This window comes from Cladophialophora yegresii (assembly GCF_000585515.1).
Source record: "Cladophialophora yegresii CBS 114405 chromosome Unknown aczIN-supercont1.1, whole genome shotgun sequence".
NCBI lineage: Eukaryota > Fungi > Ascomycota > Eurotiomycetes > Chaetothyriales > Herpotrichiellaceae > Cladophialophora > Cladophialophora yegresii.
In genome coordinates, this window is record NW_006913045.1 from 3341786 (window position 1) to 3365986 (window position 24201).

The 24201-nt window shown below is 53.7% G+C and overlaps 8 protein-coding genes across 8 annotated transcripts; 4 read left to right on the forward strand and 4 right to left on the reverse strand.

The window, feature by feature from the left end:
* Positions 1–362: 362 nt before the first annotated feature.
* On the reverse strand, positions 363–1856 carry A1O7_01200 (uncharacterized protein; the record flags this gene model as incomplete). The annotated part of the gene is made up of 1 exon (XM_007755238.1): positions 363–1856. The coding sequence occupies one exon, from the start codon at positions 1854–1856 to the stop codon at positions 363–365; it is 1494 nt and encodes a 497-aa protein (XP_007753428.1).
* Positions 1857–2574: 718 nt separating this feature from the next.
* On the forward strand, positions 2575–3651 carry A1O7_01201 (uncharacterized protein; the record flags this gene model as incomplete). The annotated part of the gene is made up of 1 exon (XM_007755239.1): positions 2575–3651. One exon carries the CDS (start codon positions 2575–2577, stop codon positions 3649–3651), a length of 1077 nt encoding a protein of 358 aa, XP_007753429.1.
* Positions 3652–4848: 1197 nt separating this feature from the next.
* Positions 4849–6508, forward strand: A1O7_01202 (uncharacterized protein; the record flags this gene model as incomplete). Its single annotated transcript, XM_007755240.1, has 2 exons — positions 4849–6205; positions 6288–6508. 2 exons carry the CDS (start codon positions 4849–4851, stop codon positions 6506–6508), a joined length of 1578 nt encoding a protein of 525 aa, XP_007753430.1.
* Positions 6509–8545: 2037 nt separating this feature from the next.
* A1O7_01203 (uncharacterized protein) lies at positions 8546–11528 on the reverse strand (the record flags this gene model as incomplete). Its single annotated transcript, XM_007755241.1, has 3 exons — positions 8546–9720; positions 9762–11202; positions 11256–11528. The coding sequence occupies 3 exons, from the start codon at positions 11526–11528 to the stop codon at positions 8546–8548; spliced, it is 2889 nt and encodes a 962-aa protein (XP_007753431.1).
* A 977-nt stretch (positions 11529–12505) lies between these two features.
* A1O7_01204 (pyruvate kinase) lies at positions 12506–14410 on the reverse strand (the record flags this gene model as incomplete). Its single annotated transcript, XM_007755242.1, has 7 exons — positions 12506–12833; positions 12887–13720; positions 13768–13889; positions 13942–14022; positions 14075–14121; positions 14175–14219; positions 14293–14410. The coding sequence occupies 7 exons, from the start codon at positions 14408–14410 to the stop codon at positions 12506–12508; spliced, it is 1575 nt and encodes a 524-aa protein (XP_007753432.1).
* A 772-nt stretch (positions 14411–15182) lies between these two features.
* A1O7_01205 (uncharacterized protein) lies at positions 15183–15594 on the forward strand (the record flags this gene model as incomplete). Its single annotated transcript, XM_007755243.1, has 3 exons — positions 15183–15188; positions 15242–15324; positions 15450–15594. The coding sequence occupies 3 exons, from the start codon at positions 15183–15185 to the stop codon at positions 15592–15594; spliced, it is 234 nt and encodes a 77-aa protein (XP_007753433.1).
* A 763-nt stretch (positions 15595–16357) lies between these two features.
* On the reverse strand, positions 16358–18604 carry A1O7_01206 (uncharacterized protein; the record flags this gene model as incomplete). Its single annotated transcript, XM_007755244.1, has 1 exon — positions 16358–18604. One exon carries the CDS (start codon positions 18602–18604, stop codon positions 16358–16360), a length of 2247 nt encoding a protein of 748 aa, XP_007753434.1.
* A 1191-nt stretch (positions 18605–19795) lies between these two features.
* Positions 19796–20899, forward strand: A1O7_01207 (uncharacterized protein; the record flags this gene model as incomplete). The annotated part of the gene is made up of 1 exon (XM_007755245.1): positions 19796–20899. One exon carries the CDS (start codon positions 19796–19798, stop codon positions 20897–20899), a length of 1104 nt encoding a protein of 367 aa, XP_007753435.1.
* Positions 20900–24201: the final 3302 nt, after the last annotated feature.

A 24201-nucleotide genomic window follows, 5' to 3' on the forward strand; every position in this document is an offset into this window, starting at 1 on the left:
AGAGGCGGCCACTTGCATTTGAAGTCCGTCCGCTTCAACGTATATCCATCCCCCCCTCCCCCCCAGCCAATCACTGGGATTTCTCGCTTGGCGGCCACCAAGGCTGCAATGGAGGAAAGTCGCCCTGCTTCTGCAATCAAGCGCATCAATCGTAACGAAGGGCACCTCGTTCAACAGTATCTTCAATTTTAGAAACGTTGCGGCCTCTGTTGAATAGTGTTCATATCCATGTTCATTAAATTTTCGTCGGCTTCGTATCCAATCAGTTTCATGTAGGTCGTTGTGCAATCCAACCGCTGTCAACGTGGAATGCGACGACTCGGTCCCTGATATTCAAAAAAACATCCATCCTGCTTCATGGATCAACCACGCCTTCCCTCCAAAAGCAGCGCCATGTTTTCCAGATGCGCATTGAATGACTTGACCCTATCCAAAATTCCACCCCGACCAGAAGTGCTGCTGACCGAGTCTGTCACACTGCGCAACAAGCATTCCAGTCCCTCATCTTCGTCTGCCTCGTTTCTCTCCATCTCCTGCTCGACACGCCGGGCAGCGTCGCTAAGTATCCACTTCTGCCTTGTCTCCTCTTCGCACTCCCAATGTTGCCGTCTAACCGCGTCGCATTTGAGGGCGATTTGTTCTCGCTCGCGACGGAGCTCAAGATATTCACTTTGCAAGGCGGCTTTCTCTCGCTTGCTTTTCCGCACGCGAGCTTCCAGGTTGGTGCGGTTCTCGACAGCTTCTGACATGGCGAAAAGTTCGTCGTCTAGGTCTTTTCCAAATGCCTCGAGGGCTGTCCGTTGATTATTTGCTGTGGCTTTTGAAAGAGTCTGAGCTGATGCAGCGATGCGCTCTACCATATTTGAGATGGTCTCGCGGCAGATCTGGGCTAGTATATCTACCGCATTGGGTTGCGTGCGTGCGGTTGTAGAATCGAATGACACATCTCCGGAAGGAATGCCCTCTTCATCCTCCTCGTTGATCGTTGGTAGTGCCGAGACGTTTGTGAGCCTGTGAGTCAGGATTGGAAATGTCGCAGTGTGCTTCTTACCACCAGGCACGTCTGCGGTTCTGCTACTAGAGCGAGGTTTCCGAGGCTGTCTGGTGGTCCTTTTGCTTGCCGCAGGCGTCTCGGGCTCCGGCTCGCTCTCTTCGACGTAAGAATCATCCTCTTCGTTATTGTCTGCCTCTTTTGGAGTTTCTTCGCGTTCCGAGGCTGGAGTTTGCTCTTCTTGCTTTCTCACTTTCCTAGCAAGTTTGCTGTATTTGCTGATTCGATCCGCGAGCGGCAGGACGGATGACGCTGGTGGTTTCTCTAATGTAACCCGAGAGGAAAGAGCAGCGGCCGAGGTCTCTTGGGGCACAACTGTAGATCGAGCTGGCGAAGATGGAGGTCTCCTTCTCTTGTCGAGAGTCGGAGTCTTTTGGCTTCGCCGCTTCTTCTCCTTGGAGATACTTGATGCCTCTGCTACAGGTGAAGAAGGACTTTCCAAAGCTGAGGGCAGCGTCTCCCCGTGTTCCAGTCGGAGCACCTCATCATCTACTGGACTAGCGTCCTCGGGTAAGGTGGTTGGGTCTAGTAAGATGCGGCCACTTTTCGTTGTCTGCCAGATCGAGTCTTGGTTACTCGATTTAGACTGATGATCTTTTGGCGTCTCGTTCTCTTTCTGCTGCTCGCGCTCCGGTACAAAGAGAGGGGACGTCTGCTGCTGCTGCGCCTCCACCTCCTCGCCATCAGGAGTTGGGCCGTTGACCTGCTGTATGCCCTCGTCTTCGGCAATAGTAAAGACCCTGCCAGAAGTTCTTCTTCGCAATGCTCGGATCGAAGGTATTGACCTTGGTATCTCAACTGACATAGTGTGGTCGGGCGTCGGCTGCTCGGGCGTGATTTTCCTTCTCTTCCTTGACCTTGCATTTTCCTCCGGTTTTGTAGAGGTCTCCGCCGCTTGCGTGCTTTCTCTTTTGTCGAGCGCGACTGAGCTCTGCCTAACAGACTTCGCTAACGGTGTCTCGGACGCTCGTCTCGAAGACGCTCGTCTCGATTGCGGGGTTTTTGTATTTGAACGAAGAGATCGTGCAGGCGTCGGTACCTGTTGTCGCTCATGCTTGTTGTTGCCAAAAGCAAAACTGAAACCGAAATCAACTGTTGGAGGCTTACGGGATCTGGTATCGTCAGCTTCGATTCGACCAGATGCGATCAATGTAAACAAACCCAGCACCACGGACGCGCATCAGCGCCCGATTCTCTCGATTAGAAGCACCCATGGCCATCAGCGCGACTCATAGAACAGCGACCAAAAAATCACACAATACAAAACGCCAGCTACTTGATTGCGTATCAAGGCATCGCGAGATGAAGTTTAAGTGAACAGACGCGTCGAGTGAGGGGAACGCGACCGGGTGAAGCGAAGCAGGGATTCTGGCTTGGCGTCGAGCTGCGGAGATGGGCTCGAAATGTTTCTCTGGGGTCAGATGCATCTCGAGCACTCTGTGTCGTGAGGCTACGAAAACGATCGCATCATGACGCTGTTGTTGTCGCAAAGCTAGTCCCGCAACAAATCAAGTCTTCGAGTCATGGGCTGGTTCTGGGGAAAGAATAGTCAAGATGATCCTGCGAAGGCCCTAGACGATGACTTGAAGCAATTCTTAAAGGAGCAACAACCACGGCCATATGTCCCTGCCGACCCTCCTGTCGAACAGCCAAAGCCTCAAGAGAAGGCCGAGCTGAATCCAAAACCACCGGCAGCAGTTGCAGACCCAAGTCTGTCTCCTGAGGACAAACCGCTACCTGAAGCGTCCCTCTTTCAAGACGGCCGATACAAGCACATCTGGAAGTCCTATGTCCCGCAGAATGACATCGCTGCGGCGACTTCTACCCCGGTAGAGAGAGTGCTTTCAGCAAGGAAGGAAAGAAATCAATCCATACACAAAGCCGCACTAGAGAACTGCGCTTTCGAGGAGGAAATGCAACAAATCTGCTTCAAGGGCGGCAACCTCTCCAGTAGGGTGCGTGGGAGAATGACCATGTGTCACGAGGAGACCAAAGCCTTCAACCGGTGCTACCAGCTTCAAGCCAAGTTTCTGCAGGCATTGGGATACATGACAAGCGCAACGAGTTCTGCGGAGGACGAAGAGAAGATACAGATGCATGCAGACAAACTATACCACCGGATGATGGACTACGAAGCTGAGGCGGAAGACGCAAAGCGCAACGACCAGCCCATTCCACCTCTCTCGTCCCTCTTCAACCCCAACAGACCCGCGCCAACGATCGAGCAAATGGCTTTGCCTAAGGCAATGGAGGACAAGATGAAGAAGCCTCTCCACGATTATCCTCCGCACGAACGAGAACTAGCCGCACGAGCCGCCCTGCAGGAGGCCAGACTGACAGACCTGTATGCCGAAGATCTGTTCAAGTACTCGGTTTCGATGAACGAAGACAGAAAAGCTCGACAAACCTGGTTGACGAGAATATTCGGCGAACCTATCGGCAAATTCCTAATCCCAGATCCGCCGAAAGACCCGAATATCAAGCCGTACAGTCTGAAAGAGCTTGAACGCGAGATTTGGGAAGACGAGAACTTTTCGACCACGACACCGAAAGAAAATAATGGCTCTGGACTTGTCACAAAGACCGGGAAACGCGGCTGATGGAACTGTTTCCGTGAAGCGCAAATATCAGTATAACTCGTGGCGGGTGGTCAAGGTTGCACCTAAGCCAAAAGCATGGCTGGTCTCGAGTATCGACAACCGCCTCGTCTCGCAATGGCGAATGCTCTTTTCCCGGAGATTCGTCCTGGCCAGCGGTTCAGGCGCCCAGGTGTGTCGGGGATGATCGCATTCGCTGACTGGGGACCGTAATCCGAGTTCTGGAGCATTACACCATCGTACTCTGTTTGATGAAGTCGCATTCAGTCGTTAGGCTCGCATCAGGAAAGCGCGGAGAAACGATGCATCTCAGATGCACGATGCCGCGCGCGGGGAGATACAGTCGCCGTAGCGAGCCCGATCAGCCACCATGACAATGCTATCGGACTTTCAGGTGGTTACCGTGTGCAGTCGTCATCTGGGAGAATGTCGGTGTCAGTGGAACAGTCGTGGCGCAAGGTGGCCGCATCTTAAGGATGACTGGACAGGACGTCCGACGTCCTGTTCTATCTCCCTAAGCAGGGTAGCAACGTGGACGGGGAGGATTGCGGCAACGTGGCAGCTGCAGGAAGGGGGGCTCTCCATGCGCTGCCTTGGTGCAACATTCGGCCGACAGAGGCAGGAGGCTTTGGATCCTCCGACGGCATCCCGCAGCCTGGCTCTTATCACCTTCTATAGCAGTCGTAGTATACTTCGGGACACTGTCTGCTACTGTATGTCGATGGCGGGGTCCCCGAAGACGGCGATGTCCATCAATAATCGAGCCCGCTTCAGGTCAACCTTCGTGCCGCTTCCGCTTACTGTGTACGAGACTCACCTTCCACATCTGTACAAGCATGGATTGTCTCTCCCAATCGAGACCCCCTGCACTGGTGGGGATCGCGTGCTCGTCATCCGAAGAGCAGAACAAAAGCAAGCCATATCCACGCTGCTTGGGACGATTACTTCCCGATATTCCATGGCGGGGCAATACATATGTCGCATAGCCTTTCGCAGCCTTCTGATTGCACCTCCTTGCCGTCTCCCTATCGTCCAGCGAGAATGACGGCATAGACCGCGCCATCGAGATCAATCCGACCTGAATTGGACGGTTCTCTCGACTCCGTCAATTATCGCGTCCACGTCGATGATGCGTCGCTAGGTAGAAGCCGTCCACGTCGTCCGACTATGGGCCTCTTTGAAGGCCGCACTCTCGACACCATGGACGAGGCCGAGAGAAGGAAGATGTTCGTCTCCGACGGAACTGACGCCACCGGCTCGATCAGCTTTGCTACAATCGAGCGACAAGACGCACCACTGCTGCAACTGCCCTCTGAAATTCTACATCAGATCCTATGCTACCTGCCGCCCCAGTCACTTGTGTCTCTTGCCCGCACATGCCGCCAGCTACGGGGCCTCGCCTCCAACGACCTGCTGTGGGCAAATCTCCTCCGCCCGAACATCCCGCCCGAGGACTTCCCAGCGATCCCCTACCCATCCTCGTCTTTCCGCGACCTGTACATAACACACCACCCGTACTGGTTCGTGCCGCGGTCCCGGATCTGGATCTCCGACGAGCCGCACATCGGCCGCGTGATGATCGCCCACTACGACCCCCGCCGCGGGTGCATCGAAGGCTACCGCCTCCTCGCCGAGCGGACGCCCAGCGTGGCCATCTTCTGGCCGTACGAAGCGTCGGTCGTGATCCACAGCTTCCGCCCGCGCGTGCACCTCTGGCTGGACGACCCGATCATGAAGCTCCCGCACGACATTGTCCCCTTCAACACCCGCCAAGGCTGGTGGGAGGCCGAGGTCAAGATGTCCGTCGGCCGGCCCGGCCACAACACGTCGGCCTCGTTCTTCCTGGCCCGCAACATCCCCGCGCACCTCGAGAACCCGTCGATGGCGCTGTGGCCGCCGCGCACCATCCCGGACATGCCGCGCGTGCGGGCCGAGAGCGCCGACCGGTTCCGCAGCAGCGGGCACAAACCCCAAAAGTACGACCAGATCTCGCAGACGGCCTTCCGCCTGCGCCACTGGAGCCAGTTCTCCACGGGCATGGCGCACTTTGGCATCCGCATCGGCGAGGAGGTGAGCACGTGGAGCACCATCGACCCGAGCCTGTACACGCCCACGCGCGAGAAGCCCTACCAGGGCATCTACGTGGGCGACTACGCCGGCCACGGCTGCGAGTTTTTGTTGGTGATGCAGCGCGAGCACCCGCCCACTTTACCGGCACGCCGGCCCACGGACGCGTTCCTGCGCAGCCTGATCGGCCTGCCTCCCGTGGGCGAGGACGCCGAACTCGACGAACCGCTGCTCGAGCAGCGGCCGGGCTCCCCGACCTCGGAATTTCAGCGTGATGTGCTCGCCGCGCAGGTCGCCGAGGGGATCTACCACGGCGCGATCGAGGCCGTCAAGTTGACGGGCGACCCAAACATCCCACGCGGCGAGTATACCTTTGTGGCCGACGACATTGGGCCGGGCGGCCTGATCCGCATCGCGGAGGAATATCCCTTCAAGGGGGCCAGAGTTGTGAGAAGTCGAGGACACGTAGCTGCGCGGGGGTTTCAGAATGGTAGGTCGGGCTTACGCGCACTTTGGACGCTGAATTCTATTTCAACAAGTTGACGTGGCTAACATGGTGCCGCTGCTTATAGACGAATTCATCCCCTCGCAACTCATCATGATCAGCCCGAACAAACTGGCCCAGTACTGGGTCCCCTACGGCCACATCTCGTTCTACGAAAGAGTCGACCTCGACGGGTTGATCGACGATACCTTTCGCGGGGGAGGCACGCGGAGCGAGCACGAGCAGAAAGCGGCAGGAGAAGGAGGGGAAGAAGCGGACGGTGAAGGCAGTGAAGCATTAGAGCATTGAGCGGTGAGCAGTGGGGCATTGAGAGCGCATCATATCATCATCTGTCATACATCGTTCAGAATCTGTCGTTCATCTACTTTGCTTTCACGGATTACAGGAGCACGATATAACGGTACAACGCTACGACGCTATACTTTGGCTGGAGCGATTAAGAGCGAGTATATACCGACATGACATGTTGGGAACGAAGAGCACCGCCATAAATACTTAGACTGATGGTCGAGGCGATTGAGAGAGGGACAGAGAGAGTACGACATGTTGGGAACGAAGAGCGCCGCCGCCATGCTTGCAGTAGAAATGATGATTTAGACGGTGCCCGGCACGTTGAGGTTAGGGCCTGAGGAATTATAACGGTGTGCAAGAGATCACTGCTGCTGTGCTGTGCTGTGCTGTGGTGGCCAACCTTTTCCAATGGATGGATTTCTTCAGGTGGTGTACGAGGTACGAGGCAATGCCCATTAAAATGTGCTTCACCTAATACGTTTTAGCGGGTCGGCAGTGGCAAGCACGATCACCCTCCGCGCCCGGATTGCGCCAACTAGCGCGACGCGTCTTACCCACCAACCACCTCCTCTTGCAACCACAACAACTCTATCGTTTTTGATCGCACAGACAAACGCTTTATTGTATTCGCCTTGCCTCGCATCGCCTCGTCAAACGGTCTATATCATGCCTTTTACAGACCCCGCCGACCTCGCGCGGGATGATAACGCCGACCTGCTCTTCCACGTGACCCCGATCGCGTCCGCGTAAACCACCCAGTCCTCCACCACCAAGGCAAAATTTACTCGCCTACAATTGATAGAAGCTATTGAAACAAAAGACCCATCATTTCAGCCTCCCATTACTGTTACTTATCGAGGTCTTACATACCGAGACCCTGTCATGAACTGATGGTCGCTAATTCGCCTTTTCCTCGCCCTCATCGCGCCTATTCTTGATCTTTTGTTATTTCATACCAACCTCAAAGCACAACGACATACAACACGCAGAACAGCATGGAAACGCGTCACAACGCTTGAACCAAGACGCTGGGTTGCTGTCAGACTCGAGATGGCTATGGAACTCGAACACAATGCCCCGATCGCCTCATTCTGGTCTCATAACCACGTCTCGAACGCCTATCTCGCGCCTCAAGAACAACAGACTATTGCGAGCATTGCATGAAGTACCTCTGCCTGTCAAAAGGCTGCTTCGAAAAGCACCACCAGCATCATAACTACCAATTCGAGGTCAAGCTGGCTGGAGGGGTCGCTCTGCAGTCACGTGCGCCGGCGTAAACGTCCCCAGGCACATGTCTGGCATCTTTTTTATATCGATAGATGGCGCAAAGACCAGCTTATAAAACGCCGCAAATTGCACAACAAAAGTCTGCCTGTTTGGTGCTGCGATGCCTTTGCAAAGAGGTTGCAAAGAGGTGGGTGAGGATCGCGCTAGTTGGCGCAATCCGGGTGCGGAGGGGACGAATGTGAGAACATGTTAGCCATCTGAGTGGTCGCGTAGCTAGTGGACGGCAGAAGGAGATGAAGGACCGACTCGCATACCTACGTATACCTGCCTTGGACTCCTAGGTACCCCGTAGTCTGGTAGGTATACGCTACATACGGTAGGACGGATGCTCTCCCGAGTCAAGCTCATTGAGAGCGAGGGCGAACAAGCCATGGACCTGGCGCAAAGCTTGTGGATATTCTCTTTCCTCAACATTGTCCATGATCTCAGCATCATCCATTTCATGAGATCTGTCCAGGGTGCGCGCGACACCACGGTTCGGCTTCGGTTTCGAGAACCCTGCGGGTCGCGACGTGGACTTCGTTCGTAGCAAGTACGGCAAGGGTCTTGTCTTCCTTTCCCTGGCCAATCTCTCGTATTCGTACTCATCGGGGTTTGTGGGCGCGAAAGGGGAGGCGCCCGTCGCTTGTACAGGAGTTTGCCCGTTTCTTCAAGATACAGTACACTGACCCTACGGAGAGGGCAGAAGCGTCCTTAATGCCCAAGTCACCTCATCGTTCCTTTTGCATCCTGTCCGTTTCTCGTCTCTCATGAGAAATCGTCCATTGCCTTGTCGCTCAATTGCACGCCATAATTACCACCAGTCGAAGGATGACTCGAGGCCCCATCATTCAGACTCGCAAGTCTGCGACTCAAACTCCCGCTAACGGCACTCGCTCTCGACATGCCCACGGGCTTGCGGTCGCTGGTTGCAGCCGTTCGTCTGAGGCTGCCAGGCCTGGACTCGCTGTTTGACGCGGCGGCCGACGCGCCGCTCGTTGGAGAATTGTCCGATTCCTGAGACTGGTCATGGTCGTCGTCATCCAATGGTGGTGGGATATGTGGACCCGGTCCCCCGCCGCTGAATGCGCCAGGGAGGTTCGCGCCGGGACTGGAGACCGAATCAGGCGAAGAGAGCTGATGGTACTGGCCGTTTGTCGTTGCGTTCGCTGCGGACGCCGAGGCATTGGCTTCCCGGGCCGCTGCGTTTCTGTCGAGAGCACTCTGATGTCTAGGTTGCACGGGACTGGACTCGTTGCTTCCGGGAACTTCGAGACTTCCTCGGTGCGCAGCGTTGGGTCCGCCCACGCCACTTACGTTGCGGCCATGGCCGCCGTCTGGCCTGGGACTCGCAACGACGGGGAACCGTCCCATCGATCCCTCCGTGCTCTTTTCCCTCCTGTGCCGGTTTGCTGGGCCGGGGGATTTGTCCCGTTGTCTCTGTTCCCTCTGTTCGGTGATTGCACGGGCTCGGGCCTCCATATTCGCCCTTCGAGAACTCTCGTCCGCGGTAGAGACAGCTCGTTGTCGGTTAGACAGGCTGTTTGACCCGGATAGAGTGGACGACTGGCGTTTCAACTCGCCGAAGATGGCTTCCTTGTGGTCGAAAAGGTCGCGGATCAGACGGTACGCGAATCGTTCTTCTAGGGTGAGGGAGCTTTCCGTTCGTGGTCGGAGGATACAAGGTGCAAGGACATTGGCTAGGGCTGCGATGTACGCCTCGTCCGCCGAGGTAAGGTCGATAAGGCGGGTAAAGTGGGTGGTTATGGCGTCCAGAGTGGCAATGTTGTTCAGGCGAAGCTGGCCGAGGGTGGATTGTAGTACCTTTATCCTGGGAGTGGCATCGACTGACTCTGATGAGATTGGGTTGGGCACTGCGTCCTGGGTTGTTGCGTAGATGGTCTTGATGATTTCGTAGACTTGTGAAGAGACGAGGGAATCTGCTGCTGTCAATAACTGTCTACGGGTAGAGCGACCAACCTACCAGGTAACTCGAGCAGATATAGCTTCAACACGCTTGCCACGATGGGCATCTCATACTTTTCCAGGACCTCTCTGGGCGCCGCATTACCGTGGTTGATCTGGCTTCTCAAATGGTGCGTAGCGGCTAAAGGAACATCCACCAACCATATATTCCGCCTTGCTTCATCGCCCTCCAGGTCTGGATAGTGATTGTCAAGGAACGTCAATATCGCGGTGACGACCACGGGCACACGCTTGCGGTCTGCCCTCGCTCGTGCTTCCAGGTCGACGCCGAAAACCTGATCGTCAACACTGCCGTAGTAATTCTCATACGGCGTGACCTTGGGCACAAATGCCCCGGTGCGATAGTTTTCCAGTAAATATCGCAGATCACCGAGTGGTTGAATGGTCTCCTGATACAACATCATGTGATCGACCTGACTCTGGAAGGATGGAATGCTGTTGGAGATGGCGCCTGAGAAATCGAGTATCACCGACTTGATCGCTTTCAACCGGTCTGTTTCGCATCGTTCAAGAAATTTGAGGTGATCCATCATAGCCTCCTCCAAATTGCACCTGAGCAGGTCGAGTCTCTGCACGCCAGCTTTGTACCTTTCATCTGCTTCTCGAGCTTCTCGCTTCAGTCGCTCAGCCGGTGTCTCGTTCGGGTGCGGGTTGTTCAGTGGATTCCAGCTAGAAAGAGTTTCCGTGATGTTGCCGACAGTCGGAGAGTCCAAGATTCCATCTGCTGACCCTCCCGTGAACGACCTGCTCAACGGTTTCCTCTTGTCGGGCACGCCTGATACCTGAAAAGCTCGTGGCTTCCATTGATACTTCATCCTCGAACTGTTTGCGAATGTGTTGCCCATGTTACCTATGAGCCTCAAGAATCCACGATCGATTAGATCTTGCCCTATCTTCTCGGCATATCCTACGCTTGAGGCCTTCATTTCTTTCAGGATGTAGTCTGTAATATCCGTGCCCGCCGACACGTTTTGATAGAGACCCAATATAGGAACTCGGTGTTCGCCCAAGGGGATTTTCTCGAGCATGTCCGTAATGAGAATTTTTAACTGCTCGGGCTGATATGTCCGGTCACCGATGTCGACCGGCAACTCCACGACCTCCTCGTCGGGTAGGACAATGATCTTCGGCGGAGGAGGACTTTGCGGTTTGGGGCTTTCCTTCGGTGGGCCGGCGAAGGCCATCTTGTTCTCTTCCTCCAGATCTTCCACCAACCTGCATTTGTTGAAGTAGTGGCTTCTTAGCTTCTTGACTGCCTCTGCTTGTCTATCGTGTGCCTTGATCTTCGCTTGTAGGTCGTCTTGCGAGTTCTGTATTCGTGCGGCATGGGCGTCACACCATCTCGAGAAAGGATTGACCACGAGTTCGCGAATGTTGTCGGCGATCTTCCTGTGGTTTTTAGAGGCTTCGACCATCTCGCCTCGGACGCCCTCGTACGCCTGCGAAACCGTGCGTCAGTAAAAGGACTCTCGGGTTTTGTTGCGAACAGTACCTTTCTTGTGCTGGCACCATCGTCTCTTGCGAAGCCGCCAGTCATCCGATCAATGGTCGGCGCAATGTCTCCCAGTCGGTCGCTGTACATCTCCTCTGCATCCGCCCTCATGCTCGCGATGGTGAGCACCTGCTGATTCTCCACAACGCCCTGTTGTAGCTTCTGAAAGAGCACTCCCAGCCCTCCAGCATAGTCTGCGGACCAGAATGAATCTGTAAAGCCAGGTATCTTGGGCTTAACGCTCGGCGCGGGAGGAGCACTCTCGGTCGCCATGATTGACGAACGGCGTCGCACCGACAGGGTCAGAGGAGTGTGCGAGCGTCGGCTACCTCAGATGCGAGATCTGGTGACAGAGGTCCCCTTGCAACTGCAGGCGTAGAGGTCCAATGTCGTTTAAAGGGGCGGAGAGGTTACGCGGTCTTCACGACGTGAGCGCAAACGCGCCTCGACTTCAAGAGGAGATAGACCCGGAAGGAAGTTTAACGAAGTGTAGCAAGCGGACAATAACTGATAATTGACCAGTTCTGTGCGGATGCTAGATCAATTCATAGCTGAATCTGAAACTGGACTCGAATGTGTATGGGCGTCGGGGGCCAGGAATAGTAACCTCTTGGATCTGTGAAACACGCAATTCGCTAACGCCACGGGGTTGATATACTACCACTACGTATGCACGGGGTACGGAGTAACTAGCTGATCCTTCCAGGCGTTGGTCGTCGCCCCCAAGACTCCATGACGCTCTCCCTGCGCTGACCTACGCTGCCGCCGAAACGTGCACGTGTCACGCGTGATAGTTAGACGTGGTCAAGCTTTTCTGCGTCTGGTCCCTTGGCGCTCAGTCGCTTCGGGTCCCCATCGCTCATGGCTGGCCGGTTGGTGACAGTGTTACAATCGAACCGGTAGCTATTTGCCCATGTATCGCTAATACGCCATCTAAAGTGTTCATATTTCATATCGTTGAGCGCAGTAAGAGGACAATCACAGCCATGATACGGAGTACCCTTTTCCGCCCTCGATCGCATCTCGTTCATGCAATCCACAATCGTTGCTCGACCTTCTTTGACATAAGGAACTGACGAACTCGGTGCAGTTTGTGTACCATCTCTGCCACTGAGGGCTGATGTTTCCTCTCACATTCTCAGGAAACGCCCCTGCTTCATGCCCCTTGTAGGGGACTGTGGCGGGGTAAAAGATGACATGATCGGCATGACTTTGGAGGATGACTCCGAGAAGAAGTCATCCATTGATAGTCAATCCTTAAGACCCAAGTCTTCCTCGGCGGGCACAACACGAATCGTGTTGGTATGGCCCTGGCCACCTCTCCATCCTTGGACGCAAACAACACTGTCACCTCGGCCCAGGACACCCAACTTGATCCCTTGAGCGATGCCCCATTTCAGACGCTTGTCCACGTCCTTTTGCCAGTCGACACCGCTGAAGTCGGGCTTAGGTTCGGGGAAGTGGAAGGGATAGACTCCACGAGAGAGGTGAGCGTTGCGTGAAGCAGTCGCATTTCGTGTCACCATGATGATCGGACAGACTGGACGGTACTTCGAAACAAGTCGGGCCGATTGTCCACTGAGCAGAACTGTTAGCTTAAGTCCAATTCATCGCCACTGTAGGACACTCACCTAGTGGTCAGAACCAGAATGGCCCCGGCATTCAACTCCATGCTTGCGCCAACAGCAGAGATGGCAATCGACTCCACCGTATCAATAGGACGAGGAGCGGTGGTTCTCAGCTCGTCGAAGACATTGGCATATGGAATCGCAACTTCTGCCAACAAGCAGGTTTCGTGCATCATGTTGACAGCCTCCTTGGGGTAGTTGCCTTTGGCAGTCTCGCCAGACAGCATCACACAGTCTGCACCGTCGAGGACGGCATTGGCAACGTCCGAGACTTCAGCTCGAGTAGGTCGAGGATTGTTGGTCATGGACTCCAGCATCTGGGTGGCGCAAATGACGGGTTTGCCGGCAGCGTTGCACTTGGCAATCATCATCTTTTGGGCAATAAACACCTTTGCAGCGGGAATTTCGATACCCAAATCACCACGCGCAACCATGACGCCGTCAGTCTCCTTTAAGATCTCGTCGAAATTGTTCATTCCCTGTTGATTCTCGATCTTGGCAATGATCTGAATCTCCCTGCCCTTTTCGCCAAGGACTTTGCGGATATGCTTGATGTCTTCTCCTCGTCGAATGAACGAGGCAAAGACCATGTCGACCTTGTTCTTGACACCAAACTCCAAGTCGGCGACATCTTTCTTGGACAGAGCTGGTAAGTCGACGTCGGTTCCTGGCAGATTGACGCCCTTCCTGGAAGAGATCTGACCGTTATTGAGGGCTTTGACCCGAAGGGTCTTGTCATCGATGATCTTGAGGACTTCGAAGGATTGAATGCCGTCATCAACATAGATCAGCTTGCCCACGTCAATGACTTTGGTGATGTTCTTGTAGTCTACGTAGCTGGTCGGTTTCAGCCAAAGGCCTGCCATGGTGGACTACACACTTACAGATTTTTGTCATCACTGGCAGTCTGGTACTTGTCATCGGTGGTGATGTTCAACTCCAGCCCAGCCTTGATGGGAATATCTGCGTCCCCAGGGGTGTTGCCCGTTCGGATTTCTGGTCCTTTCTTTTACAGAGTCAGTTATTGGTCTCCCGTATGGATTCAATCAATCACACACGGTGTCAAGGGCAATCGCGACTGGGCGACCTTCGTAGTCTTTTGCTGACTGTCTTGCGTTGTCAATGACAGATTGGTGGTACTGCGCACATTGTTAGCCATCCTGTACCTACGCTTCACAGTATAGATCGTACATCATAGGAGCCATGAGAGAAGTTCATGCGGACGACATTGCAACCGGCTGCCGACCATTGAGTATTTGTCTCTTTTAGCACAACGTGTCCCTGCACATACCCTTCCTTAGCATGGTAATCTTCTCAGGAGAATTGGTCTTTGGGCCTGTCAACGACGAGTATGTCAGTATGTCCACCTTTTCCGACTGGTATAGTTCTTTCTGGAACTGGCGGCTCACCGATCGTGCAAATGATGCTGGTCCGGCGGTGGTTCTTCTTGGGCTGGTAGTCGATGTTGAGGTTGCACTGCCATTCCAGCTTGGTGCGGTTGGCGAGGTGGTCGAGAGCGTCACCCATCTTGTCTGGTTTTTACAGATGTTCTCTTCTTTGGGTATGAGTTTGAGTTGGTAGGAGACTCTGAAGCAGAGCAAGTCAGACTGCGGTGTGCAGATACTGGCAGTCAAAAAGCGGTGGTCGGCCGCCGAAGGGGCTGATAGGTTAGGAGGATGTCCGTCAGTCACAATGCTTGTTTCACAAGTCGAAGTGAGATCCGATGGCAGGTGTCAGAGGGCAAGGAACCTACTTTGTCACTGCTGGAAGAAAGTACTGTAGCAGAAGGAAAGTGTTCAGTTGAGTCGAGATCCGACAGGCGGGTCAAGGTATCACCGCTTCGCCAAAAAATTATGGCTGCATATCCAGGAACGGTTGAGTTACGTACGAGGTGGCAGCTTGATAATGCTTGGAGCTCTCACGTCACGCTTATCATGATACACTGTCTACCTATGCTAGGCGGGCCTCAGCAACAACGAATGAGGGTTGTTGTGGCCTCGTTGTGCCCAAAAAGAATGGATGGGGATGGACCATTGGGATTTGGACACAGCTGATGGAGGGTCCATCTACATAATTATGCTTCAAGCTTTCAACAGCTGCGTTGGTGGCTGTGCCCCTCCATCGAGTGGTGATAAGATACGCGACACGGGATCGTGATAACTATTCTCCGACTCCGGTTTGTGTCCGCTCCAAAACAGCACATGTGAACAACAGGCCACACTCGATGTTCGCCGTTGCTGTCGACCTCAAGTGCCTCTCCAGCTTGGAACGAGCATAAACTCATACCCACGTCTTCATCATGGTGGTAAGTTGATATAAGAGCTGTCTCTGTACAAGCAACTGAGTTCTTCCACACAGTTAGGTCGCCTGACTCACTTCGCTTTCGACGCCGTCCTCATCTCTGCGTTCCTCGCAGGCGTCAAGAGGAGTACTGGTCTCACGTACGTTGCCCTTCCCTCCAGCTATACTCGGGCCCCGTCCACTCGTCGCTATCAACCATGCCCGTCTACCTGCTAACGCCTCGTCTCCTCTGTCCTCATCTCGGACTAATTCTCTAACACAACAGACCTACCAGTATCAAAGCCTCCTCCCTCGGCGAAAGCAAAGAGGTACAAACCTGGGTTGACCGATACTTGGGTGTCGGAGAGTGGGTCATGGACCAAAGTATCGCCGTGATGGGGAGCAGTAGTTGGTTCGAGCGAAGGCGATAAACGCAGGACGAGAGGAGCCAACTTTTTACCGCCGCACCGAACATGGAAAAACATAAAGACACACGAAGCTCGATTGCATAGCCGAGCAGTGCAGACACCTACACACGGGAAGGCACGAGTGAAGGTCACAGTGGAGACGCTGAAAATGAAGGGATTTACCATGATGCATCACAAGGAGTTCAGGAGCATCCAGCAGGTATGGAAGGGGTAGTTGAAGCATGATTAGGAAGGACACCGGAATGATGTCTGCTCTTGGTTTGGCATATCCTGTTACAAAACGTCAACTCTGATCGAGATGAACCGCAATGTGACCGACTACATACACCATGCCCACAAATGCTGCTACAACTCTGTTCATGCCGCTACCCTGCATGTGGTTTTCTACCCAAAGTCACTATCACAATATCGAATAGTCCTCTTGTTACAGCAGCGCATTTGCCACCGCGCTCGCAGAACCACTTCAGAAACCATGGCCATCCACTTACAGTCTCCGGGAACATGCCGCCACTCCGTTTAGCCGTTTAATCGACACCGTTCGATTTCTAGTCCCCTACTAGCAAACAAAGAGAGTCTCTTCAGAGAGTGAGAACCTCAGTACAGAGTATATCTAACCAGTTATCTAGAGTGACAAAAGAAAGGCCAACAATGATCGTCTGTAGTGTGTCCAAACACGCCTGCCGGGTCGCCAAAATGCAGGAAAGCCAAAAGTAGCTGTAACTGTAGCTGTAGTAGCAGCGACCAGATCATCACCATCCTAGCAGGGTCAAACAAGCACTTCATTCTCGACCTCGACATCCGCTTCCGAACTCAACTCCGGTGTCATCACACCTTCACGCTCATCCTCAGCCTCGCTCAAACTGTCCATCCCGATCCCACTATCGTACCGTCTCCGAGGCTTCTTCTTGAGGATGCCTCTACCCAAGAACGGCGAACTGGCAGGTAGGGTCAATGACGAATGTCTGCGATGTCTCTTTCCCCTGGAGATCGCAACCTGTCCTTCGACATGGTCATCACTGTCGGTTGCGTGTTCGCGCGTGCTGCGATCCTCCTCCTCCATCTCTGAGAATTCGCTGAATCGGACCATGGAGCTAGGAGTCATCGGGCCAACAGGATCGGAAGGAAGATCATCCTGTTCGCTCTCGAGTTCCCAGTTCGCAATGCGGATCTTATTAGAGCGCACAAACGTCTTCTTGTCCTCCAAGCTCTGCTTCGCAATGAGAAAGACGTTCTTGTACTGCTGCTCTGCAAACTCCTCGCTATCTTCGACTTGTTGTCTGTAGAGACGTTCCAGCTCGCAGCGGTCTTTGCTCAACTTGTCGATGCGTGCATTAACGGCAGCGAGCTCACTAGTGAGGCTGGAGACTCGGGAGGTCAGTCCGTCGACTACTTCTTCTTGCGCCCGTCCCGCTGCCGCGAATTGGATTTGGAGAGATCGTAGCTGCTCCTCCACGTCTTCGGAGTGTTGTCTTGCCGCAGAGAGTGCGGATTCCAGTTCATTGATCTTTCGAAGGCGCTCGACTGCGGATTCTTCAGCCGCTCTACGGCCACGAGTTTCTGCAACAACTTTGGCTCCCATGTCTGAGAGCTGTTGACTAAACTCTGCAGTTGTGGCTGCTCGCACGTTCTGGAGGCGAGAAGCCTGCTCCCTCTCGATCAACTCGACCAGTTCCTCCAGATGCTTGACTTCTTTTCTGTACTTCTCAATTGCCACAATCAGGGCCTTGTTGTTCTGCTCGTGTTCTTTGGCCTCGCGCTCTGTGGCTTGGCATCGCATGCGCTGCTCGAGCATTTCTTCGGCATTCTTGTCCATTGCATCCTCGAGTTCTCTGATTCGGGCGGTTGCTTTCCCTGCAGCGATCAAGGCATGGTCAAAGTTGCCCTTTAGAGAACGTTGTTGTTCATGCATTGATCTTAGTTCGGCTTCACGATCGCGGGTCTGTGCCGAGACGAGTTTGAGCTTGTTAAGCATCTCAGGCATCAGGCGGGGATTGTTGAAGGATATGGTTGATTCTCCAGGCACGATACGCTCGAAGTCAAAGCGCATGTCGCGGAAGTGAATCTTGATGGCGGAGAGGCATTCCGCAGCATCATCGCCATTGCAAGGGAAGCCCAAGGATCTGATCTCAGTCGTCATAGCTTGAAGAGCTACCTCGGCCTCCTCGGCACGGTTGATTGCTGCGTTCAACTCTTTCGACAAGTCGTGAGCAGATTGGGTAGGTGCAGATGGGTTGTTTCGGGTCGACGTCGACGAGCGCACAGGCGAGTCTTCAAACTGGACAGCCTTATTTGAAAAGCTTTGGCTCGAGCGGAACATGGCCTCCTTTGCTTGACGAGCAGTTTCCAATTCCAGATCCACTGTTGCGTCGTCTTCCGACCCAGGAACATGGTTCTCGTCGTTGGCTGCATCGTCCTCATAAATCTGGAAGCCACAATCCTCATCAAATTCCGATGGGCCGCTGTGAAAGAGAGATGTCTCTTTGTTAGATCTCTGTGTCAACTCTGCAACCTCTGCCTCGAGTTGGCTGATTTGAAGTTGACTACTGGGCATACCAGGTTGCACCAGGGGCGTCTCGCGAAGCTTAGATGCCTCCAGTTCATCCTTGAGTGTCTGGATTTCCTTGTTCTTTTGATCGACTATCCGTTGCAGCTGGGATTTGGATCGCTTCTCGGCGTAGAATTGATTCTGTTCATCGCTTAGGCCAATGCGTCGAATCTGTCGCTTCGTCCGAGCGGAAAGTTCCTCGCGGAAAGGGGTATATTGAACTTCGTCGTGGTCCCGAAATCGGGTAAATGCCGGAGTTGATACTCTTCGCTTGGGAGTTTTCAACGAGGCTTTTCCAACAGCTGGTGTGAGGCCGGTCGTGTCATGCGCTGGGACGGGCTCCGAGAAACGTGCTTTTTTCTTGAGTCTCTGCCTTGACGGCGTTGTTGCGTCTTGGGGTTTGACTGGGGAAATGGCGGCAGCCGGTCTCTTGGAACGGCGTGGGGGACCGGTACTTGAGTCTGCCATGATTGCCGTGTACGATGATGCAGGATACCAATGCAGCAAAGAGCAAGTCCTTGATAAAGACGAAAGATGAAGGAAACAGAAATGTGGTGGTCCCAGGTGGTCGGGAACCTGGTCGCATATAAACAAAGGGACCTCGAAATGGCAGTGGAACAACAACCTTCCCAAAGCGGTTTAGACTCGAGCAGTGCAATGCCAAGTGGGGGCCGACGCGAAGCTGCTATCCCCGACGCGTAAAGCGTGTTTCAACATCTTTCAGCCTCTGCTGGATCATAGGCCAAAATCGATCTGCTCATAAAGGCAGTCCAAGACCGTCTGTTACTGGACAAATGCATGGCTTGAGATCATGGCATTTTCGGGACTACCTTTGCTTCTTCGAGCCTCGTCTCAGTCATTGTCGTGCATGCTAATCCACGGCTGCCTCGCATGGACAGTGCTAATTGGAAGAGAGCTCGTGGATGTTCGGCCGGGCATTGTTCTCCGAGTAACAAAGGCTGAGATGCTTCATGAAATACTGTCTTTTAGTTTAGGGGATGACTGTGATGAGGCAATGTGCTAAACTTCAGATGTCCATTCGAAACAACATGAGAGTACTGTAGCACATGGAATGGGACATTGAGCGGATCTACAAAGGCCGGTCTCTTACCGGACTCAGGTCTTGAAAGCTCGTCGTTGCAGGGATTGGGGCGCGGAGCCCAGTCACATCCAGTACACAGTGTCCCATGCTGGACAGACTAGAGCGTCGCTGATGGTGTACCACACTTTTTTTTGGCACAAGCATCATAGGTACCGAAACCCCACATTTGAGGCAAGCTTCTGGCAAAGATACCGACAGCACGGGATCATAGCAGCGCATCATCATGACTGCCTAGGTGGTTACCTAGGTACTGAACTGACTTGAGATGATACGCGCATTTGCATGTGGTGGTGAATTGGAGATAATCGTTAGGTGACTGTAAAGTGAGAAGTTTGGCTTTTACTCAACGAACACCATCAACCCAAAGCCGCGATTGACGTCACCGCCGTCATCTTTTCGTTGAACAAATGTTTTTGATCGACACTGACGCTGTTGCCCACGCTCATTGCTCACAATCGAGCTCACGCTCTCACCTTTCCGAACTACATCTCTCTTCAGTGCCCAAACCTCCGCCTCAACCGAGCCGCCTGTCACATTGCTCTTTCCACCCGTTCATCATGGCAGATCAGTCCATCCCACCTGACCCCTCCAACGCCTCCCACCACTCGCAATACCGCCTGCGCGTAACGGCTGGTCCGTCATATAATCCATCAACACACAAAACCGTCCCCGTAAACGCCTCGAAGACTCTCACGTTCGAAACTCCCTCCATCATCCTCTCGCTGTGCGTGCGCATACGCCATTTCACAGGCTACCCATCCGACTCCCCAGTCACTGCGGAGAAGTACTTCACCTCTGACCCGCATAAGTACGACCAGTACAGTATATCCTTCAGCTTCATCCCGAAGACAGATATTCCGGGCGAAGATCTGGTGTTTGGGAACGACTTTGACCGACCTCTGCGAGACAGACTGCCGCCAGGGGCGAACCACGCGCTGAGGATTGTGAAATGGTGGATTGACCCTGGGCTTGATGGCGACATGTACGCCGACAAACCGTACCTGTATGGCCCGGCGCTGAGCAGCTGGAATATCCTACGGATAGGCGATCAGGTTATACCCAAAGACCAATTACAGTCATCAAGTGGGGAGGAGCATAGCCACGACGACAAACACGAATGGAAGGCGCCTCATGCCTCGGCCGAGGAGTTTCACGACGCCATTGTCGAGGAAGGATGTGAAGGGTCGGGCTGCGAGTTGCGGTCCTCGTTATCCATCCCTGCCGATAGCGCTGCGCGGAAAAAGCACTTCCTTACGGCCTCGAACCTCAGCACCTTCACCTTCGAAGCCGGTCGCCTGTATCAGGCTGACTTTGGCAATGGGTACCTCGACTTCAATGATTTCTCCCTCAAGTTACCTGGCTTTAGTCTGAATGTGGTTGGGTACATCGACTCGAAGACACATGAACTGCGTTATACATTGAAGAATAGACGGACCGGGGAAGTCTACGCCGTCGTGGTCTTCACGTTGTTGTTTGGAGAAGAGCTGGCACAAGCGGAACGAGAGCATGGTGGAGCCAACGTCGAGGACAAGGCCGAGGAGCACGGTGCAGCGAATACAGAGCATGCCGCAGCCAAGGATGGTCCAGGGACCATAGATCCGGCCAAAGACAAGAAAGATGCCGATGAAGCCGTGCCAGAGGATGAAGATGACATAGACTGACTTTACATTGCGAGGCCGTCGTACATACACTAACGTCCATACATATCTCTATACATAAATAACCTGGTGGTCTGTCCGTCGGAGGTTATTGCACATTGCGCGCGCTCTTGGGTCTGTGTAATCGTTCTGTCACGCTTGCTCGGATTTGAGATCAAAAGTTGACAGGCGTGACAGGTCCAGCTCTGGCTCTGTTGGCTAATGTTTTGTAGTAAGCATAGCGTACCCCACCTAAGTATCGGCCCCTAACCTTCCTAGTGCGGCCGCAGGGTTCGCGCGAAGATCCCCTAATTAACGAAACCCCTTGTGATAGGGGAGTAGGACTTCTGCTCTGACACCTTCATCTTCACATTCTCACACGCTCTAACATCCACTGATGCACGTTTCAGTAGCGTTCATGATGCTCAAAGAGACCGACACGGCTCTGACGCCTGGGCAGCGTGGTGGTCGATCCGTTTTTGGTGGAGTAGTAATGCACTGCTCCCTCGAGCCTCCTCGACCTGTTCCCAGTCCGCCCAGTCGTGCGAGAGTTCACCGAGACGCTGTCTTTTCTATATGGTATAGTCGCGCCAGCTATATTCTCCTTGATTCTCCATGTCTACCAGCGAGTGATTGTCTCTCGGAAACTCCAAGCAAGTCTGGATGGAGACTTTTGGTATATGTGACTGATGGGGCCAGGAATACGGCATCTTCACCCAGGCAAGAGCTTCCTGGAAGCATTCGCGAGTCTTGCTAAGATCACAGTTCATCCGCCAGCACTATGAGAACCTCGCCGTGTTCCGTGATGCTGTTGGTGATCTCCTTGATACCATCCCGGGCAGTGGCTGAGAAAACTCGAAGAACTTGCGTTCGTCTGCTTTCCCATCTTACGCTCTGTTGCCTCGCCACCCCATATGTCTCCCACTGAAGGGCAACCACGTCCCTCACAAGCAGCATACTGTAGTAGAGGGTAGGGTCTCTCGTACGAGTTTCGACCGCTGCTTCCCCAGGTATTTGCATACGATGAAGGCAAGTCCGACACAATCGCCGACGCTGCTGGTGGCAAGTTCGAGTCGCAGCTGCCTTCCTTGCACTCGAAGCAATTTGTACGTTCCCCACAAGTCCGTTCTGCTTTTGTACCTCAGGACAAGTCCTGACGGGCACTTATCGACCTCGTCATCAAATGTCGAGGCCTTCATGTCATCCCACTCAACGCACTGATCGAAGAATTATATCCTCTTGGGCTAGGGCGTGATGGCCCAACTATGGTTGGCTACCCTGTTATTTCTCTTGGTCTGCGAAGCTCTTTGTTTTGCTCGAGAACGCCGAGCTCATCCAATTCCCGCTCGGGACGAGACCTGCTCAACATGTCAATCTCAACCCAATTCCTCTCGTAAGTTGTTGAGAGAGTCTTGGGAATCCAAGTACTAATGCACGGACAGACAACAATGGGTGGGAGGACTGGAGCAGCAATTCTGTTACAACAATGCGTACCTCGAGTATCTCTTCCACCGACTGGACACCCTCGACAAGCAGCACTGGTGCTGCACTGTCATCGGCTTCCTCTTCTGCTTCGAGGTCGATTTCCGCGAACCCTACCCAAAGCTCTTCTTCACCATTGTCGAGTTTGACAAGCACTGCCAGCCTCCAGTCCTCCAGTACTGGCCCTCTGCCTTCAACCTCTCCATCTGCCGCTGGTGACGGTTCTTCTACATCTACAAGCAGTCAGCGTGAGAGCTCTGGTCAAAGCCTACGCACATCAACATCTCAGATACCTCCGTCTACGGATCAGTCACAATCGGCTTCAGTGTCAACTGCTACTTCTCAGTCGCGTTCCACACGCACCACCTCGACATCATCTGATCCTACAGGTCCAGCTTCGATAGTATCTGCGGCATCGTCAACCTCCATTGTGTCGAGTTCTTCTAGTATGGGACAGCCGGGGCCAGCCTCCTCCTCCGCAGTATTTTCCACTTTTACTAGCACAGTTAACTGGGCGTCAACGACGTTCGTTACGGTCATCAGCACCATCATCACTGTGCAAGTATCGTCATCCAGGAGCTCACCTGGTGCTTCTTCATCCCGCATAGCCTCGTCATCGAGTTCGAACTCAGCACCGAATAGTGGCACCACTTCCACTACACCCCGAGGCAACCCTGCGCCCTCAGCATGCCCCCAGTGGTGTACCCGCTTCGGCGACAGACAGCAGCGGGCTCGTGAGCCTCTCATTACCCGGCTTCAGTTCAACGTCTGGAGGTTCATGGCCTTTCCCAACTCCCATGAACGGATCCCTGCCCTGTGAATGGAATGGTCTTAGCCCATGGTGCCTCGACACTCCGAAAACCTCAGCATCCTTGAGTGAATACTGCCTGTGCCCGTTCTGCTGGCTTGACTCACCCTGGCTCTGTGACGCTTCCAAACCTACAGACACGAATGACTGCCAGTTTGGCTGGTTATGTACTGTTACGTCGACCTCTGGCGGTACACTTGGCTTCCGGTTACCCTCGGAAGTCACCTATGCGACGGCATCACCTACTTCATGGAACGAAACGTGGCAGACGATCACGAAGACTGATGGATCCCACAGCTCTACAAGTGCAAGGTGGACCGCGACTCTTTCGACGAGCACTCTACACCGCGACAATGGTATCTGGATCGAGTTCTCATTCCGAATCTGGTGGTGTCTCGGGGATCTTTGCAATCCAGGCACTGGTTTGGGCTTGTTGAACCTCCTGGAGTGTCTGATACCGTTCCTATGTTCGCAGGGCAACAACAATGGAGGATGGCCATTCTCACCGGTGAGTTCTTCAACCTCATCTCGACTTGCTGTATTTTGACCCGCTCAGATCCCTATTGTCCCGCCAATCGGCCCGCCTTCGTTATCGCCTCAGACTCTGCCAACAACGCATTATCCTCCTGACACACCCACTCCTTCCCCGAGTGCAAGCAACCCATCAGGAAGCATCACCTCTTCTGCAAGTGCTCCGTCAACATCTTCAAGCACTTGTTCAACTTCGCGGACGTTCTCGAATTGCGTCGTCGTTTGCACAAATGGGACCGCTCCTCCACCGGCGACCGAATCATGCTCGACGACGTGTAGCATCGAGACAGCATGCTCAGGTACGAACACGGTAACCACAGCGACGGAGTCGAAAGCTTCATGCGCTCTCAGTGCATGGTGGAATGATCCGGTGATCTCATCTTCAATGGCAAACTGGATCACACAGTTCCCACTAGTTCCATTTACATCTCTCGCGTGGAATAGTACGTCCTTCGGCTCTTCAAACACGACTTCAACCCCAGCAAATACAAAAACCGTTGCTACA